The 19,371-nt window shown below is 38.6% G+C and overlaps 1 protein-coding gene across 1 annotated transcript in view; it reads left to right on the top strand.

Moving 5' to 3' along the window:
* PKHD1 (PKHD1 ciliary IPT domain containing fibrocystin/polyductin) overlaps window positions 1–19,371 on the top strand; it is a 292,871-nt gene that overhangs the window by 255,305 nt on the left and 18,195 nt on the right. The window contains 3 exon segments of the mRNA XM_058181645.1: window positions 5,111–6,110; window positions 14,423–14,549; window positions 15,815–15,902. Of these exon segments, the coding sequence (XP_058037628.1) occupies window positions 5,111–6,110; window positions 14,423–14,549; window positions 15,815–15,902 (1,215 nt within the window).

Here is a 19,371-nt window from a genome sequence, read left to right as displayed (position 1 = left end):
GCTGCCCCTGACACCCTGTGTCACTTATCTATTTGTGTTGATGATGAGAGTCAGCTGCACACAGGCCTCCCTTTCCTCTTCCCTTCCCAGCCCCGCTTACGAGCACCCCTGCTTGGATTTTCATGAGGAAATAATCAGATTAGGCCTTCAGCGATGAGTTCATATGGAGTTCTCTTTTCTCCGATGTGCTACTAACTGAATAAACGTGTTTTGTGGCAAATTGTAAATGACATTATGATTACCAAGGCCAGCATGGGTTTCATTTGAAAAGTGATCAAAATTGCTGGCCGCAAAAATTGTGACTGGCAGATAAGGCCGTTTAGAAGGAGGAGGGGCTGGGGGCAATGCAAGAGAAAGGGACATATCCGGCTTCTAGCAACCTGCTTACAAAAGGAGCAATGGAGATCCCAGCCATTTCAAAGAGAGGCTGGCTCAAAAGTGAGATGTGCAAGAGACAGGTCACATGGGTGGTTGTGGAGCGTGGATGTGAGTGGTTGGCTCAGCTGTCTGCTGGGATCAGGTAACAATGATTAACTTGAATAGGTTTTTTCAGTTCCTTCCTGACAAGAACCCCTCAAACTAAAAGATCCATCGTAACCTTAGGGTGCTGGGGTGGGATGGGGGGATGTAATGCAGGCTAATTGATTTTCACAGGTACAATCTTTTATAATTTGGTAAATGCTGCCAGCTGTATTTTCTCTTTCTGGAGAGCTACTTTTTAATTTTATTTAGTTTTGTACTATGTACACCTGCATGGAGCATCCATGCCTATGCAGAAATGTTTGTGACAACATGTATTGCATAGAGTCCAGATCAAGTGGATTCAAAGTGACAGGCAAAACCCTTCTTTAGATAAAAAATGCCTCTGCCCCCAGTCCAGGATATGGTAGTATATGAAATTGCAAAGCTGGAGAATTGGATGTAAACATGACCTGGTGAAACTGGGAGCTGCTGAGGCAGCAATAGCAACTGATGCAGCCTTGGCCCAGCATATTTGCTGCCAGTTCCCCACTAGTGTTGTACCATCAATGGTATCAAGAATGCTTTTATTTAAGCATATTTTAAGGCTTAACACATTTCATCTCCCTACTCTGTTTTCTCACCTCTAGCTCTATAGAGGAAGCAATGCAGAAACAATGCTCCTACAGAATCTGAAGTATTTTGGCCAGCAGCATTCAGGCCCTTTAGGTGTTGCATTGCTATATGGGTATAAATAAGGAAACCTGAAGAAGGGAATCATTCCTGGGATCCTTGTTGTCTCATTGCCTAGGGTCATACTGGAGGCTCAAATGGTCTCTTCCACAGCTGGATGAATGACCAGTAAATTGCGAGGAATGGTATAAAATTAACTCAGCTTTCTTAACTTTCAACTAACTTAACTTTCATCATTCAAAAGAATGAAGCATGTAACCATCATCAATTTATAGATTTCTATATGCTTTAGAATATAAATATATATATATATATATATATATATATATATATATATATATGTAGGTCTTTGGTTATTCGGGTTTTCTCCCACATAAAATTGGAAGTGTCTTGGCGACGTTTCGACGAAGTCTCATTCGTCATCTTCAGGCTTCAGCTTTGTGCTTCTGTACTAGTTAGAGACACTAGTTAGGTCCTATAATAGGACTTACCTAGTGGCACTGAGGGAAGCGAAGCATTCTTACGTTTCCTCCCTCATTGCGTCGGCAGATAACCGCCCGGCGGCCCTGTTTTGGGTGACCCGCTCCCTCCTCCATCAGGAGGTGCGGGATGACCCCTTACAGGGCCGTGCTGAGAAGTTTAGTGGTTATCTATACGATAAAATCGTTCAGCTTCGGGACAGATTGGATCAACAGTGGGTAGATCCAGGTGAGGGGCTGGAGACACGTCTTGTTGAGACTATTTGGGATGGATTTGACCCTGTGACTCCCGAGGACATGGACACGTTGTTGGGGCGGTTGAATGCCACCACATGTTTATTGGACCCGTGCCCCTCCTGGTTGGTGCTGGCCACACAGGAGGTGACACAAGGCTGGCTCCAGGGGATTATAAATGCTTCTTTGATGGAGGGTGTTTTCCCCGCCGCCTTGAAAGAGGCGGTGGTGAGGCCCCTCCTCAAGAAGCCTTCCCTGGACCCAGCTGTATTAGGAAATTATTGTCCTGTCTCCAACCTTCGCTTTGTGGCGAAGGTTGTTGAGAGTGTGGTGGCACGTCAATTACCCCAATACCTGGAGGAATCTGTCTATCTAGACCCGTTCCAGTCTGGCTTCCGACCCGGGTACAGTACGGAGACTGCTTTGGTCGCATTGGTGGATGATCTCTGGAGGGCCAGGGACAGGGGTTGTTCCTCTGCCCTGGTCCTATTAGACCTCTCAGCGGCTTTTGATACTATCGACCATGGTATCCTGCTGCACCGGTTAGGGAGTTTGGGAGTGGGAGGCACCGTTTATCGGTAGTTCTCCTCCTATCTCTCTGACCGGTTGCAGACGGTGTTGGCAGGAGGGCAGAGATCGACCGCGAGGCCCCTCACATGTGGGGTGCCGCGGGGTCGATTCTCTCGCCTCTCCTGTTCAACATCTATATGAAGCCGCTGGGTGAGATCATCAATGGCTTTGGGGTGAGGTACCAACTGTACGCTGACGATACGCAGCTGTACTTTTCCACCCCAGGCCATCCCAACAAAGCCATCGAAGTGCTGTCCCGGTGTTTGGAAGCTGTACGGGTCTGGATGGGGAGAAACAGGCTCAAACTCAATCCCTCCAAGACAGACTGGCTGTGGATGCTGGCACCCCGGTACAGTCAGCTGCAGCCACGGCTGACTGTTGGGGGTGAATCATTGGCCCCAGTGGAAAGGGTGCGCAACTTGGGCATCCTCCTGGATGGACGGTTGTCTTTTGAAGATCATTTGACGACCGTCGCCAGGAGGGCTTCTTACCAGGCTCGCCTGGTTCGCCAGTTGTGCCCCTTCCTTGACCGGGATGCCTTATGCACGGTCACTCATGCTCTGGTTACCTCTCGCTTGGACTACTGTAATGCTCTCTACATGGGGATCCCCTTGAAGAGTACCCGGAGGCTCCAGTTGGTTCAGAATGCAGCTGCGCAGGTGATAGTGGGAGCCACACATTGCTCCCATGTAACACCTCTCCTGCGCAGTCTGCACTGGCTACCTGTGGTCTTTTGGGTGCACTTCAAGGTGTTGGTGATTACCTTTAAAGCGCTCCATGGCTTAGGGCCAGGGTACTTACGGGACTGCCTCCTGTTACCGAATGCCTCCCACCGACCTGTACGCTCGCACAAAGAGGGACTCCTTAGGGTGCCGTCCGCCAAGCAATGTCGGCTGGCGGCCCCCAGGGGGAGGGCCTTCTCTGTGGGGGCTCCCACCCTTTGGAACGAACTTCCCCCTGGACTTCGGCAACTGCCAGACCTTCGGACTTTCCGCCGAGAGCTGAAGACCTATTTGTTTGTTCGCGCAGGACTGGCATAGGATTTTAATAGGATTTTAATTAGTTTTAATGTTTTAACATTTTATAATTTGGGGTTTTATTCTTAATGTTTCAATTCAGCCATTTGTATAATAAGTTTTTTAATTATGGCTTTATGTGTATATTGCTGTTTGTTTTTTATTATGGCTGTAAACCGCCCTGAGTCCTTCGGGAGAAGGGCGGTATAAAAATTTAATAATAAATAATAATAATAATAATAATAATAATAATAATAATAATAATAATAATAATAATAATAATAATAATAATAATAATAAAGTATAGTACTACACTGTTTTGGCATATTTGGAGCAGCGATGCTACAAGCCCAACCAAATTCCAATTTTATTTCAAAAATGGTCGTGCTATTTTTTGCAAAGTAGAATACTTAATCTACATTTCAAGTAGAGGCTACTTGAAAGGCAACAGTTTGATGTCTTCATCTGATCAACTAGCAGATATATGCAGCATGTGAATGCACTCTTACTTAGCATGATTTGAAGCAAAACATCGTAAAAACTATTCCTTATGAAGTACTTTCTGTATTTAAAGTTATGTATTAAAAGAAAGAATGAAGAATCTAGAGAGGGTCTGGGTTAATTTCTTTCACAATAACAATCTCTAGCAAAGGTTCTTCTGGGAAATGTAGTATGTTCTGCTGTGCATTTTTTTTTCTTGAGAACCAATATGCTCTAAGCCACAATTTACTGTTGAAACTGAAGCACACTAGCTCTTTTTAATGGTAACTTTTAAATATTTTAGAACTATCCTTAAGAATGTCTTCTCTTTTTCCCCCAAGGATGAGGAAAATCAATTTCAGCCCCTGCTCCAAACACAGTCTCTTCACCAAACCATATTTTAGTTACTGCTCCATTCAGAATCTTTACTCATTTATTTTCATTATTAAATATAACATTCAAATCCTGCTTTGTGTAGGAATATCAGCTAACAATGCTGGAGGTTTTTTCTTAAGCTACATAAATGAACAAATGTGATTTGCATTTTTTCAGCTTATGTCGATCAGAACATAGTTATGCTTCAGCTTTTGCATGTCTTTGAATTTTGGGAGTCTTAAGTTCAAGAAAACTATAGCATTCTGTGAATACAGATTCTTTTTTGCATATGAAAATATGTATATTAGAATACAAGGTCTATTTTAGGATAAAATACAAGTGTCGGGGAGAAAAAATACAGTTTTGGTATCGTTGTTTGTTTTAAAAATATTGATGCAGAAATAGATGGAATAAATTCACATCAAAATGTCTCAGATTTGAAGTTCTCCAAATGAATAGGATATATTTGCCAAAGTTATATAAATTTCTTCTAGTCTGATCACATTAATAATCTAACTGACTGCATATATCACAAATTAAAATAAACGTCAACTTTTTAAAAACAAAAATGCCTTTATGCTATTGTTTTTCTCATTAGAAATAGATAAATGAATATTTGTTGTTTTTCCTTTCCCCACCAATCTCTAGAATTTCTAACAGATTTGATGGAAACTGAAATTACATAAAATTGCTTTTCAAAAACTGTGTTGAGAAAAATGTTTGGTTCTGGAAGACTGGTGACTAAAATTATAAGAGTTGTTAAATCTGTGCTGATCATGCTTTTTAAAAACTATTATTTAACAGGCATTTACAGAGAAGAAGGAAAATGCATTCTCAAGTCTTCATCCAATGCTTACTTCTGTAAGGAAACTGATCATGCAATGGTGATTTTGGAAAATATGGACACGGATTCAGAACACAGGAAGCTCTCTCCACCTGTATTGATAGCTAATACCTTTGTGGACATGTTCAGTGAAGCCACATCAGAGGGATCTTTCTGCGCCAAAGAACTTCCTGTGATATTTTACTCTCTCGTGCCATCAAACAGCCTTTCAACGATTTGCTTTGCTGGACCAGTTCCTTGGTCATTAAGACTCTTCTTTAATGGTGGTCACGACATTGTCAGAGTACTTGTAGCTATCTCCTATGATGAACCAAGAAGCTTTCATGTTTTTGTGAAAGAGAACACTATCCAACCAGTCTTGTTTTTTCCCAGCCTTTTTTTGGAAAATGCCACAACAGGATCTAATTACTTTAATTTTCAGGAGAATCTTCTGTATGTTGCTGTTCACTGGGATGAACCTATAGAAATACATACACACAATGCTCTTCATATTGCTTTCACCATATTAGAGAATACTGGAGAGAAAGCTCAGGCAGTGCTTATTCAACAATTGGCAAGTTTTTTACAGATTGGGCAGGATGAAATTAGAGCAGTCTCCCGTACTTCAGGAAATGAAGACACATTAAGGATTATTGCAGACAATAGTATGAAGAAGAAATATCGGTGTCCTCCAGAGAGGTCATGCATATTCACTCATCATAGCACCAGCCGACAAGGGAGTTTGCATCCATCCCATGTAATGCATGGCTTGAGAGTGCTGATCCTTGAAATCAGTGATCCGTTACACGTCTTAAAATATAACCTTGCATCCTCATATCCAAGTGTCAGATTAAATAGTTTGGCCAGTACGCTAATTGATGCCCAACAAATTGGGACACTTCAGCATATTCTCAGATTGCCAGTTGATTCTCTGGTGGTGATGGTTTCCTCAGCTTCAGTTCCAACAACAGAAAATTCTAGGTAAGTAATTGTTAAATACTGATATTTTTAATGTGTCAAAACTAATATTAAAAACAAGCAGAGAATTGTTGTCCTTTCTTAGATGAAGGGCCACTGAACAGGATAGGGGATTATTTCTCAGTTACCATCCACAATAAGCCCTCAAGTAGCTTTAGAAGGGAATTTATTTCTGAATGTAAGAATATATAAAACATTTTACATTATGTTCTTGTATTACGAAACATATTCATTTGGGTTTGTTGTTTTTGGTTATATATTCATTTTAAGATTCCGTATTGTTCCCCTCCCCCAGAACTTAGAGAGAATGTGGAGTTATTTCTGAATAGTTTCCTGTATTGTTCCTCACTTATAGACAGAAGCTTGCCAAGTATTTGCATAAGTATAGATATACTCTGTGTTGTGACTCCGGCCATCGAGCCTGTTCCCATGAAGGAGAGTGACTGGGAAAGTGAGGGAGAGGAGCCAGCAAGGCATCCCTCCCCAGGACCTTCCTCGCTGCCACCGCCCCAAGTTCCAGCTGCAGGCCAGGAGGAGGCCCCTGACAAGGCCTCCCTCTTTGCACCCTCCTCCTCCTCCCTGGCAACACCTCAAGTCTCAGCTGATGATCAATCCTGGGTGGATCCAAGGCAGGGATGTAAGGATAAGCGTGCACAGCAGAGGAAAAGGTGTGGCAGGCTCAGAGATTGCTGAATCACTGAGCCACACCCCACAGGGTATAAAAGTGGGTGGAGCTGCCCTGTGGCCCTTGTGATGGACAAAAAAGCTACCAAGGGTGCACTGCAGCTTGGTTGTTGGAGGGTTAACGGACTTTGTCAGTGAGTTTTGGCAATGGAATTGGACATGAGATAACAGGCTCAAAACTTGGCAGGACTTTGCACGGTCACTGCCAAATATTTCCTCAGCTGAAGAAAATCAGGTCTGTAGCAAATAAAAAGACTGGGAGACATGCATCTTGTATTTGCTCTGTGAAGGGAGGAGCTCAGGAGTGGGTTCTATTTACCTTTACTACCGGTTTGCATCGTGCCCGTGCGCATGCGCAGATCGCTTTTGATGATGTTCGGGTTAGTGGGTGGAGCCTCTCGCCGGTTTTACTACCGATTCTATAGAACCAGTCCGAACCGGGGACAACCCACCACTGGAGGAGATGTGTTAACCCTCTTTCTCCCTACCAAACTCTCCATTCTTTGCTTTCTCTTTACCCTTTGGAATGGAGCCCCTTCCTCTTGGGAATCTAGACTACATTCAACTGCATCTACTTTCATTTCAAATTAGCAGCTTTGATTTTGATTAGCAAAATCAAATGTAAATGTAAAGAATTTTTCTTGGCTACTCAGGCATAGTTCTGTTGGAATGGGGTAGGGAGTTCAATAGATATTACTAAAAAGGCCCGTTCTGATTTGTTTCTCACCTGTTTTATTTCTGATCTGTTTTATTTCATTCATGTCAGGTTATTCTTTCTATCTATCTATCTATCTATCTATCTATCTATCTATCTATCTATCTATCTATCTATCTATCTATCTATCTATCTATCTCCCACCTTTATTATTTTACATTTTTAAATGCATTTTATTTTTCATTCAATCCATTCCTTGCCCACCTCTTTGTAGTAGACTGGATAAGATTTTATTAAGATAATACAGCTAGGAAGCATTATATGGCTCACTCACTTAATTATCCATTCTATAGAAGTTCCCTACAAGGATTCAGTAACACATTCAGACCCATGTGGTTAACCATTATTTTTGGTCAATTGTGCACTAATGATACTACTAGACAGGTCCTGGGACAAAGTTTTTGACACCGTAATATGACGAAGTGCAAAACAGCAATCTGCACATTCTGATATTTGCTCAGTATTTCACATTTCAGCCATAGGTAAGGTAGGTTAAAGTTTCTTCACTGTGGAGATTGCTGTCTAGCATCATAAACATCATTTCAGAACAATCTATGGTAATTATTACAAAAGAATTAAGACAAAACACCCCTTTATGCAATGATACATTTCTTAATAAAAGAGAACTAATTCAAAAGGAAGAAATTAATATACATTATAACAATGGCTTCTTGGATGGTTGTAATATCTCTATGGCAGCCATGATGGATTTCAACTGAGAAATGGTTGCAGCTTATTGCATTCTTTGCCTCAGAGTCTTGAGCAAAAGTAGTTTTCTTAAAAGTCCCACAGATATCACCCTTAAAATGGCTGGAGCAATTAAGTGCATAGCTGGGTATGTTATAGACAAACTCTTCTTAATCTTATTTGAACTGAATTAGGAATCACTGGATTATTTTTATCCACTACCTGATACTTCTTTATTTACAATGCTTTTAATCTATTCAATAACCATACTTTTCTGGTTGGATTACAGAATGGCTAAAACATTAAATGTTAATGTAAGAGAGTTATATTGTGGGATAATAAAATGCAATTAATAAATAGTAAAAGAGGATCAGTTTGATGTAATGATGAAAGGCATTGGAGTAGAAGTTGGGAAACCATGATTTCTAGTCCTGCTTTAGTCATAAAAGTTACTTTGGGCCAGTCACTTTCACTCATTCTTAGGAATATTATCATTTCTTCAGTCACAAAATTGTGTGATGCTGTTCCTCCAGTTACCAGGTATCAGAGTTGACTCCATAGATCATATCAAAATACTAGAAAGTCAGTTTGATCTAGTGATAGATGAAAGCCAGCTAGGTAACCTTGAGTGAATCACTTCCTCTCAGCCCAAGGAAGAGGCAATGACAACCATTTCTGAAAATGCCACCCTGACTCAAAGATTTTTTTTTTTTAAGAAAACCTTACACAACATTGGAATTTGAAACGACTTAAAATCAAGCTGATTTGAAAACTATAGCAATGCATGTGAGAACATCAATGTTTTCTTTTGTTACTGACACAATTATATGCATGCTTCCCTGGTAATGGCACAGCCAAGAAAACTCTATTCCTTGTAGCTTTTTGTCCAACTTCAGTTAGTTGAGAGATCCAAAGAAAGACCTCCAAAGATGTCCAAAGACTTGGGCAGAAGCAGCACTTTTCTTTGCAGTATTATTCCCTAATAAGAATATGATTTAGATATATTTGGCACCAGTAATATTGTTAATTTAAAAGGCTTTCTTTCTGGAATCAGTATTACTCAACATATTCTGAGCCACAGGTGTTTTTTATTTGGACCAGATTAACTGTGAACTCTCTTTAATTCCCTTGGGCCAAACATTCTTTCCCTAAATGGTGCCAGATCTTATGGGGAGAGTCTGTTAATGCAAATTAATTCTTCTTTAAAATTCATGTATTTGCTTTTATACAATTTTACTGGATTTCTTTATGCTTCAGTCATTTAAAAATTACCATGTTAATTTGTGGTTTATATCTCTTCTAAATTTTGGAATCAGAAGTATTGGTATACACTCATCTGTAACAAAGCCATATCAGCCTGAATTTGCTTATTAATAGATATTACCCCATTTCATAGCTATAAAATGATCAGTGTCGACTATTAATCTATTAAACTTAATAGGAACTCAAATCTCCAAAAGATTTTTTTTTCTGATCTCCTCTTGTAACTTTCTAAGATACACTCACTTTCCCGAATTGTGATCAAAATTCAGGAAAAAGAAGCAATGCAGAAAAGAAAGTGTAGGCTTCTTTTTTTAAAAAAAAAATAACTAAGTCCTACTAGAATTTTGTTTTTGTGACCTGCTCATATTACAAATGAAGTTCTAAGTTAAGGGTAAACCCAACTGCCACATTCAAAATCCTATCCTTGTGTTGTTCTCATTACTATTGTATTTATGGGACATCGAGGCGGTTGAGATAATAAATTCATTTAACAATTTTTGCATACATGTACTGAACTAATTTTATAATGGTCCGGAGTGGGTGCAAACTATAAAAAACCGCACCTTGGGGAAAAAACAAAATAAAATTACAGTGGGAACAGGAATATATTCTGAGATGAGAACTTTTCAATTATCTTTGATTCAGTAGACTAAAAATTCATATCAGAAGTCAACATGTGGTAACACCGACATACATTAGACCTATGAGAAGAGGAACGGTATCTCTATGTGCTTATTTAGAAGCAACCTGAAATTAAGGCACAGTGGAGGGCGTCAGGGCCCACATGACATTTGCCACAGCCTGCTGCCTAACACAGCTCTTTAAAGAAAGCAATAGCTAATTGGCCAAAAACACAGCAGGTGAAGGGTTAAATACTTTAGCTGTTGGGCAGTTGGAATTTTTTATATCTTTGCTGGAGGACCTTGTGTCTGCAGGCCATAGTCACATTATCAGCTGGAAATTGGATAAGGACAGCACAATGACAAATCCAGGTTGCTTGCAATAAGGTGCTAATCCCTTTGCTTTAATATCGAAGCAGCATGTAATGATGTTTGGACATCACTCCAGTTTACTGACGACCCCACTGGGGCTTGCAATAGAAGCGTACAACCCCCCTAACAAGGCATCAGCTGACTGCCGTCGTCAAAGCAACGGACATTGCAATCTAATCTTCCTTCCATCCCTTCCAGCTCCCAATAAGGCCCAGGTTATATAAGTGGCCCATTGATGCTTGGTAACTGGAATCAATTAACGTTAATTCGCACAATGCTATGATGTATTGTGATCACTTTCATTTCAGGGAAGGGGGAAAGAAATGGCTATAATTCACCTAAAATGAGGTTGTCTATGGTACTGAGTATTAATTGGGTGTCCATATTAAATGGGAAAGGAGCAGAGCAGTGAAGGAAAAGTGGAAGGATGAGTGACTCTCTTGGCTGCTATTGACCTATCAGAAGAAGACAGTGCCCTTTTCCTTTGCTTTTATCTATTACAGTTTTCCCTATTGCGTGTCAAGTTGATGTATTATAAAAAATTCATTTGGTGACCTTTCACCCTCTTTGCAGATTAAACAATTTCACCAAGATGGCATCATTAAGAGGGCCTTGCATTTAATGATGATTTCTCTAAAAGGCCACGGAGATTCGATTTTAAGCTAACAGATTTATTGCACTATTATAACATATCGTAAAAAATTCTACCACCTACGGTCTAGTTTTAGGTTAGGAAACTGTTAGGAGTTTATGCGGAGTTTAAAAGCGGTATTACCTTGGGATATGCTGCTGCACCAATTGGCACATTCTCTCCCATGGCAAAATCCTGTTTATGTTTAATAAGTTATTGTTCCTCAGGTGCTAAATTTAAGGGGCAAAGTAGAGACCTGCCTGGATCCACTTTTTAAGAGTCCAAATTAGATATTTAGGCCTGTAAAACTGTCAGAGTAAACCATAGTTTTGTTAATTTGTACAACATACAATTTGAGTTAAACGTAATCCTTTGAGGGAACAAAAAAGGGCCATCTGGTTACCATTAGCAACCGCAGAATGGCTGGAAGGGACAAACCACTCTGGGGTGAGAGACAGAGGGAGGTGGAATTCTACCATGGGAACAGATTCATTTGTTCTGAAGCTCATTTGTAAACACAAGTATTGTTCTTTTCACTATCACCCAAACCTTAGTGTTTCAGAATGAGAAGATATGTCTAGTACCAAGAAAAAGATGAAGGGGAAAATGCCAGCAAAAATTGTTTTAGTCAATACAAGATAGACTGACTGGCCCTGTTGCCTACTAAGAAAGACTCTACTAATAGAACAAAAGAAAGGAGTCTAACCAACAACTGGACAAAATGACCAGGAATATAGAACATACCATAGGAATTTTCTTGCTCTGTGAATATATCTAATAACCTATTCTTTGCTAACATTTGTTTCTTGGCTTTTTAAAACTCAGCCTTCAAATTCAAATATTGCTTAACATAGTGTAAGCCGCCCTGAGTCTTCGGAGAAGGGTGGAGTATAAATGTAAATAAAAAAAAATGTGATCTGAATCAATAACCAGAATCCAAAAGAATCTGGTCCTTGATTTCATTTGCCTAATCTCAAAAAAGAAATGTCTTGGAAACCTAAAGCAATTGGCTTGAGAGAGATGGCAATTCTCTTGGAATGAGAATTCCATCTCTTTCCATTCAGATTCCATCGGGGTCCAATCCAGCAGGTTCTGGAGAACCGGTAGCAGAATTTTTGGGCAGTTTGGAGAACCAGTAGCAGAAATTTTGTGTAGTTCGGAGAACGGGCAAATACCACCTCTGACTGGCCCCAGAGTGGGGTGGGAATTGAGATTTTGCAATATCCTTCCCACAGGAGTGGGGAGGGAATGGGGATTTTGCAGTATCCTTCCCTTGCCATGCCCACCAAGCCATACCACATCCACCAAGCCACGCCCACAGAACAGGTAGTAGAAAAATTTGGATTTCACTACTGGATTCCATCATACTGATTCCAGTGTGAATTCCCAATACACATAAAAGGATTAAAAGGGATTATGGGATTAAAACAGTTTTTAAAGAGAAACAAGAGAACAAGTTTTTAAAGAGACGGAGAAAGGAAAGAAACAAGAAGGTCATTGCAATATATTGAGGTTAAAGCAAATTTGCAAGTGCAAGATGCATTCTGCCACCCAGAGGCACTATCTTTTTCACAAGAGATGGAAGAAAAATTGGTATTTTCTGTTCAATTTCTAAAGATTGGTAGATATAGCAAAAAGGGCAGTGATCTATTAATACATGAAAGGGTTAGATTGGATGCAAGGAACTGCTTGCTTAGGCTAGAGAAAGTATAAAGGGTTTGGAATTGGAAGGAATGTCTCATTCTTGCCCCCTAAATTTGTCCTTGAAATCCTTACAGAAAATTATCCATCTATAATGCATTTTAAAATTTACCATTCAATCATATATTTTTAAATTTAATCCACCACATTTATTTTTCATCTATCATCTCTCTCTCTGCAATAGTGGTGAATCTCTCTCTCTGTTTCTCCATCTCTGTATCTTCTTTCTATTTTCATTCTCTATAATGAATTCATAATAGTAGAAATTATGTTTGGATAGATAAAGCCATTTGGTATTAAAATCTGTAATACTGTTTTTCTGCCTTTGCAAAGGCAATGGGATTTCCAAGTTTCTTCCATCAGATAGCAGCTCCAGGTGCTGAATGCCTTCACTCAAATAACATGGATAATAACTACCCTGTGTATTCCCTAATGATTTATAGTGAGTTACTCATAGTACTTGGCTTTCAAATGCTTTTGTAAGTGGAGATAGGAGAAATAAAATGATGTATTGAGGGTTGATAGAACTGATTCATATTGAAACTATTTTCTTGAACAGACAATTATTTTTTAATATGACCAATCCAACGGGGGTGGGGTGGGGATCTGTTAAATTACATGCCTCGCTAAAATAGTTTTTCTGTTTATGTATGATAAATTTCAACAGTAGTTCTAAGAAGTCCTATATATAATTCTCTCCTGATATTCTGCAACCCACTTTTCTATTCTGCTATATTATTCCTAAATAGTTATATCAGAAAGTAATAGGTGTTTAAACTAGCCATTTAAATATGATAAAAATAAAATCAGTTTTATTTTGCCTCCCATTGTAATTTGCAAGGGCAAAATCCTTGCAGACAAAGAATGTGGTAAAAGCTTCAGAATGCAGAGGAATTCTGTTAAAGAAATTGAGTTAAACTAAAGTGAATTAGCTCTGAATAAATCCATTGTTTGTAGATATTTTAAAGCAAACACCAGGAGAACTGAATAAATAGCTTTTATACTTTTCACTTTCATTTTGAGGCAATATCAAACCCCAAGTTACCACTCTGTAGCAGTGGATTAGAAACATATATAAAAAGGATAATGACCAAAAAAATTTGGAAAAGATGAGAGGCCATGTGGTCCCTAAATGAAGCATATTTTTTATTCAAATGCAAAAGATATCCCCAAGGTGCTTCAGATTTACTCCTGGAATATAAACCTAGTGGGGTGGATGCCTATATACATGGTACAGCTAAAAAATAAAGAATCACAGGGTTATTAAATAAATATAGTCGACCCAACTACTGCATGTAATGCACATTATGAGAAGAATATTTCAGAAGTATACCCTGAGCTGTATAACGGAAGGGTAAAAGTTTCTTCAGAGTTCTATGTAGCTTGCAAATTAATTGGTTTTGTATTTGACATTCTTTTAGTTCTGAGGCATGCTAACTAGATGGATATTGTTCACACATTCTTTCTCTACTTGGTGACCATTGTTTGGTGACAATTTCAATTTTTCAATTCAAATAATTTTTATTTATTTGTAAGATTTATTGGCCGTCCATTTTACCATGTAATTATTTCTGAAATAACCAGCATTAATCATGATTTTCTTTTCTTTTTAATATATTTTTCCTTCTTGATGAAATGGAAGTAGCCCAACTTCATGGAGTTGCCTCTATGTCCGTCCTTACAGAATCTCTGTCTGGATTCAACCGTCTAATGGAGTGGTGGAAAGGCCACTGATGAGGCAACCACAAATTATTTTTCTGGACAAACAGGTATGAAATTCAAAGACATACACTTCATACTTTTAGGTTAGAAACTGATGTAGGATCTAGGGCTCCTAGATTTATTTTTTTTTAAAAATCTTGACCTTCTTGAATATTGTTATAATCAGGTTAAATTGGAATATGTTGTAATCAGAGGGGAAATAAAGGAAATTCCAGATAAATTGGTCAACAGACTCCACACAATCTCTTCATTTTTAGCCTTTCAGAAATAATATTAATTGTAGCTCAGGAATCTTGCATTTCTACTACTAGCTGCCAAAATTTGTTAATGTTACCTACTATTCCCACTGTTTCCACAACTCCATCTTTATTAAAGATTGCCAGGGTTTTATTCATGACACCACACACACGCGTGCACACACACGGACAGAGAGAGAGAAGGAGAGGAAAAAAGAGAGAAGGAGAGGGAGAGAGAAACAGAGGATCTACAATTTTCAATATAGTTTCCTTTTATCCCCTTTGCAACTGATAGCAAATTTTCTGCAAGGCATTACATGAAGTTTCAAATTAGCAGAAGACTTGTTTAACCTTCATAGAAGACAGAAACCTTGGAAGACATGGGGAGTGGGCTGGATTACTTAATCTGAGATTATGCAGGCCTCCTTTCTTCTGCAACGGCTGGTTTAGACAATTCTCTCTGCTCCTCATTTAAAAACTGTACATTTTAAACAATATCACTAATATATGCTACTTATATTAAAAGAGGTCAGTGTCAACAATGACTCTGGCAAATATTTGCCTTCAGTTAACAAGAATAACTACAGGGCAGTGATGGCTATTTTATATTTTTGCTGCCTGAAGCCACAGCAGAATAAAACAGAATGTGAAACTCAGCCCAGGGTGCTATCGGATTAGTGGCAGAGATGTTTCCCGTGTAAAAGGAAAAAGATAGTTTGATGGCGCCAATATTACTTGACTAGCTACATTGAATAGCATGAATTGATATACTTCATTAAAATCACTTTTTTTACTCAAAAGCTGTGAAACAGAGAAGAAAGTGAAATTGAAATAGTGCTGATTTGTTTTTCCAGTAAGCCTTCTTCAGTATTTATGGTCATTTCCAAAGCAATTTATTGTATTTGTTTCTATTTCTCCTTTCATAATACAATATTTTAACACTAGTTTCCTAAACAGTTTTAAGAGAATATTGCAATTAACTTATGAAAGATTGTTCTATAGATTTTTTGACAAATAACAACAGATTCTCTCTCCCTCTCTCTCTTTCCCTCCCTCCCTTCCTTCCTTTCTTCCAGGGACGGAGAATTGTGCCTTTAGGTTTCCCTTCCAAACCATGGATTGTGACATCTTACCTAAAAAACCACCCAGAAATTATGTTGAAAGGTTTGGATATGCATCATTGATATGAAATGAACAAAAGAATATAGGAAGCTAGAAATAGGAGGAAACCCACCAAATGCAAAATTATCAAACAACTACAATATATGCACTGCAGATATATACACTTGTTTAACTAGAAATGGCTCCATTTGTCAACATAACCTAAATAAGAAATCCCTTGCTGGGATGTTGAGGACTATTGTATCTGAGCTTCAGATATCCAGATAACTACTGAATGGCAGCAGCAGAGTTAGGATTTTCTGAATTCTTTCCTTCCATTGTGTAGTCACTTGGATTGGTGGAGTCCAGATCTGAAAGCTTTAGGGGAGCCACCATTAAGAAAGTCTTTAAAAATATTCTCTTACCTGTGAAAGCAACATTTAGTACAAGTGGTCTTATATTATAAGATGAGCAAATTCATGTGAGAGAAAATAACAAATAACCAGATGTCATGTCACATAAAATTTCAAAAATAGTAAGTGCTAAACTGTAGTGTACTCAGAAATGGAATGCCAGTAAGTTCAGGATCTGTCTTGTAAAACCCAAGCACTGCTCAAACTTTGGTGTCATATGAACAAGGTACTTAAAACTAGCATGGCCTCATAATAGTCTACAACTTTACTATCCTTAATCTATAGCTATTATTTTTTAATTTTTTTATCAGTTTGGGTGCTGCCTCAGTCACTAAAATAATTCCATGCAGCTTGAAGAGATTCAAGACACCACCTTTTAGCCAGCTAGAGATCTCTGTAAAAAGTACCAGATTGGCATATTTCATCCAAGATCAATAAAATGTTTAGAAATTTTGTCTGAATTCCATAAAGCACATATCAATATTACAAATGTTTTCCTGTAGTAGATTCTAACTGAAATGTTCTTTAGCCTATGTCTTGGGATTTCCAGCAACAAACGGTTTGGCAGGATTCTTCCTTTGTACAGTTTGACAGGACAAGATAGGGACCTAGGAAATGAATAGTCTTTTTCTGCCAAAGTTATATTGCAAAAGCAAATATAGAGTAGAACAGTGATCTCAATGATTTCAGTATAAAGAGGGCAGAAAGGATTAGTGTTAAAGTCTGCTTCTCCTTCCCACTCAGACTTAATTAAACCCTTAAGAGAAAAACATGCTGAATGATTTGAAGTATTTTTGCCTCTTTCCAAATGGTGGCTACTAGATATTAAGTACAGCCCATAGTGACACCACCACCTGTGCTTGCTGAGCTATTGAAAAACAAGGGGTAAATAAGCGTCGTCAACAGCAACAGAGCTGCTTCCCATTGTGTACCAATTTGAAGATACAATTGGACTTTGCAGATGTGAATCCTGATCATGCTAAATATACCTTTCCAAGGGCTGTGTAGGCCAGGTAGGTAGATATGTGGCTGACTGAGAATAGAGAAAAGGAATTCAGTATGCAAATGTCTTTCAATTATACACTTAATGATCCCCAGTGCCCCTCTTGTGGTCCTTTACTCAATGAATGTAATGGCCTTATTGCTGTGACTGACATTAACCTTGGCAGTTGCTCAGCTGGATTAAGCTGGCCTTGTGCCAAGGAAGCCAATGAGGTAATTGTGATTTACATGCTGGCTGATGACATCAACTGCACTGCTCATTTTACTGGGTGGACATTTGTCTACCAGGAAAGAATGGTAAACACCTGGAGCATTTTGCCCTGGACAGGTGCTGAATTGAGATACTAACAATTAACAAGTCATAGCCATCCAGACAATAAGATACTTATATGCAATCTCTTGACTAACTCAGCATCATTATTTATTATACAATATTTTTTTCTTATTTTTTTCTGAATTACAAAATTACTTTTTCCTCTTTGTTCCAACTGAAAATATATTAGTCCATGAAAGAAGGAATAGAAAGAAGAAAACTAATGGAAGAAGGAGGATCAAATAAAGACCACTAAACAGGATTGAGGCTGTGTGTGTGTATGTGTGTGTGTGGGGGAAACATTCTTTAAAAGAAACATACATCAAATTAATGGACAATAAACTCCAGGAATAAAAGAAAAGTGCTGTGCAGATGTTCGCTATGTAATCATTTGCTGCATTTATTCCTTTGACAAATGCCCAAACCTATAACAATTATAGATAGTTGTAACTAGCATTTCAAGAAAATGATCTGCCACACATACTCAGCCTGCTTCATCTGACAGCCGCCAAACTGCTTTTTGCAAAGTAGTTTAGCTCCAAATTAGCTCTCTACAGCATTAAATACCAGCTTGCCAGGATATCTTTGAGATGAATACCATATATATCTATAATATTCTGGGATTTGAAGCATATGTGCCAGAAAGCTGAGATCACCTCCTTTTAAAAATACAGTATATATTACTCTGTGGTTCATGTCAGTCTCAGAAATGGCAGTCTTAAAACCTTCCAGTGATGCTGATGTTAGGATCCTTTGGAAAATTGGCACTTCTATAAATTGAGAATGTAATGAATGGTCAAAATGTTATGATATCCAAATAATTATACAATAATTTAAGATGTGGAAATCCCAAATAAGCTACTCAACAGAAAACCATGTGTTCATAGAAATTGTTATTTCTTTTTTTTCCCTCTTAAAAAAACATTGCTACTTTTTTTAAAAAACTGAGTTTGTCCCACAGCAATGATATAAAAAAATATTTTGACATTATATCTAAAAATGTAATTTCTTACTTCAGTCTTACAACAACAGTGTAGCTTTTAGCTTTCTAAAATACCTATATCATTAGTCTTCCTCTATGTACTGCGAAGTCTTAATTTGACAAGCCCAACTGTATTAATGCATTGTCCTGTATATGAGGTCGTTCTTAAAGATCACACCTGGAAACTTCAATTAGTCTAGACTGCAGCAGTATGTGTAGTAATGGGGCTCCTTACATTTGCCCATGTAAACCTCTGTTGTGTGAAATGCACTAGCTTCCAGTTTCTTTCCAGGTGGAATTCAAAGTACTGGTCATCACAGGGGTGAAATGCTACCGGTTCAGGCTGGTTTGCTGTAACCGGTAGTAAAAAATGTAAAAAAAAAATTTCCGATGATCAGCTGAGGAACAGATCAGCTGATTGTCAGAATTTTTTTTTTTTTTACTTTTTAGGCATTTTTTCACTACAGGTTTGGGTGAATAGATAGTAAAAAATGCTTTAAAAAAAGTAAAAGAAAAAGGCTCCGATGATCACAGCTGTGCAGCGCTATCGTCAGAGCCTTTCCCCCCCTTTTTAAAGCATTTTTTACTACCTATTCACCCAAGCTGGTAGTAAAAAATGCTTTTAAAAAGTTTTTTAAAAGGTTCCCATGTGCACCACAGCTGATCACCCCCACCCCCGGTGCTGTTCTACTTACCTTCTCAAGCCTCCTTTTGGTGCGCACTGTGCATGCGCATGTGCAGCTCGCATTGGTGCGCACTATGTATGTGCACATGCAGCACACGTTTGGCATGTGGCACGCATGTGCAGCCAGTGAACCAGTA

Source organism: Ahaetulla prasina, chromosome 1 (assembly GCF_028640845.1).
Source record: "Ahaetulla prasina isolate Xishuangbanna chromosome 1, ASM2864084v1, whole genome shotgun sequence".
Lineage (NCBI taxonomy): Eukaryota > Metazoa > Chordata > Lepidosauria > Squamata > Colubridae > Ahaetulla > Ahaetulla prasina.
Note: the sequence above shows the minus strand (reverse complement) of the source record. Positions and strands in the feature narration are given on the sequence as shown.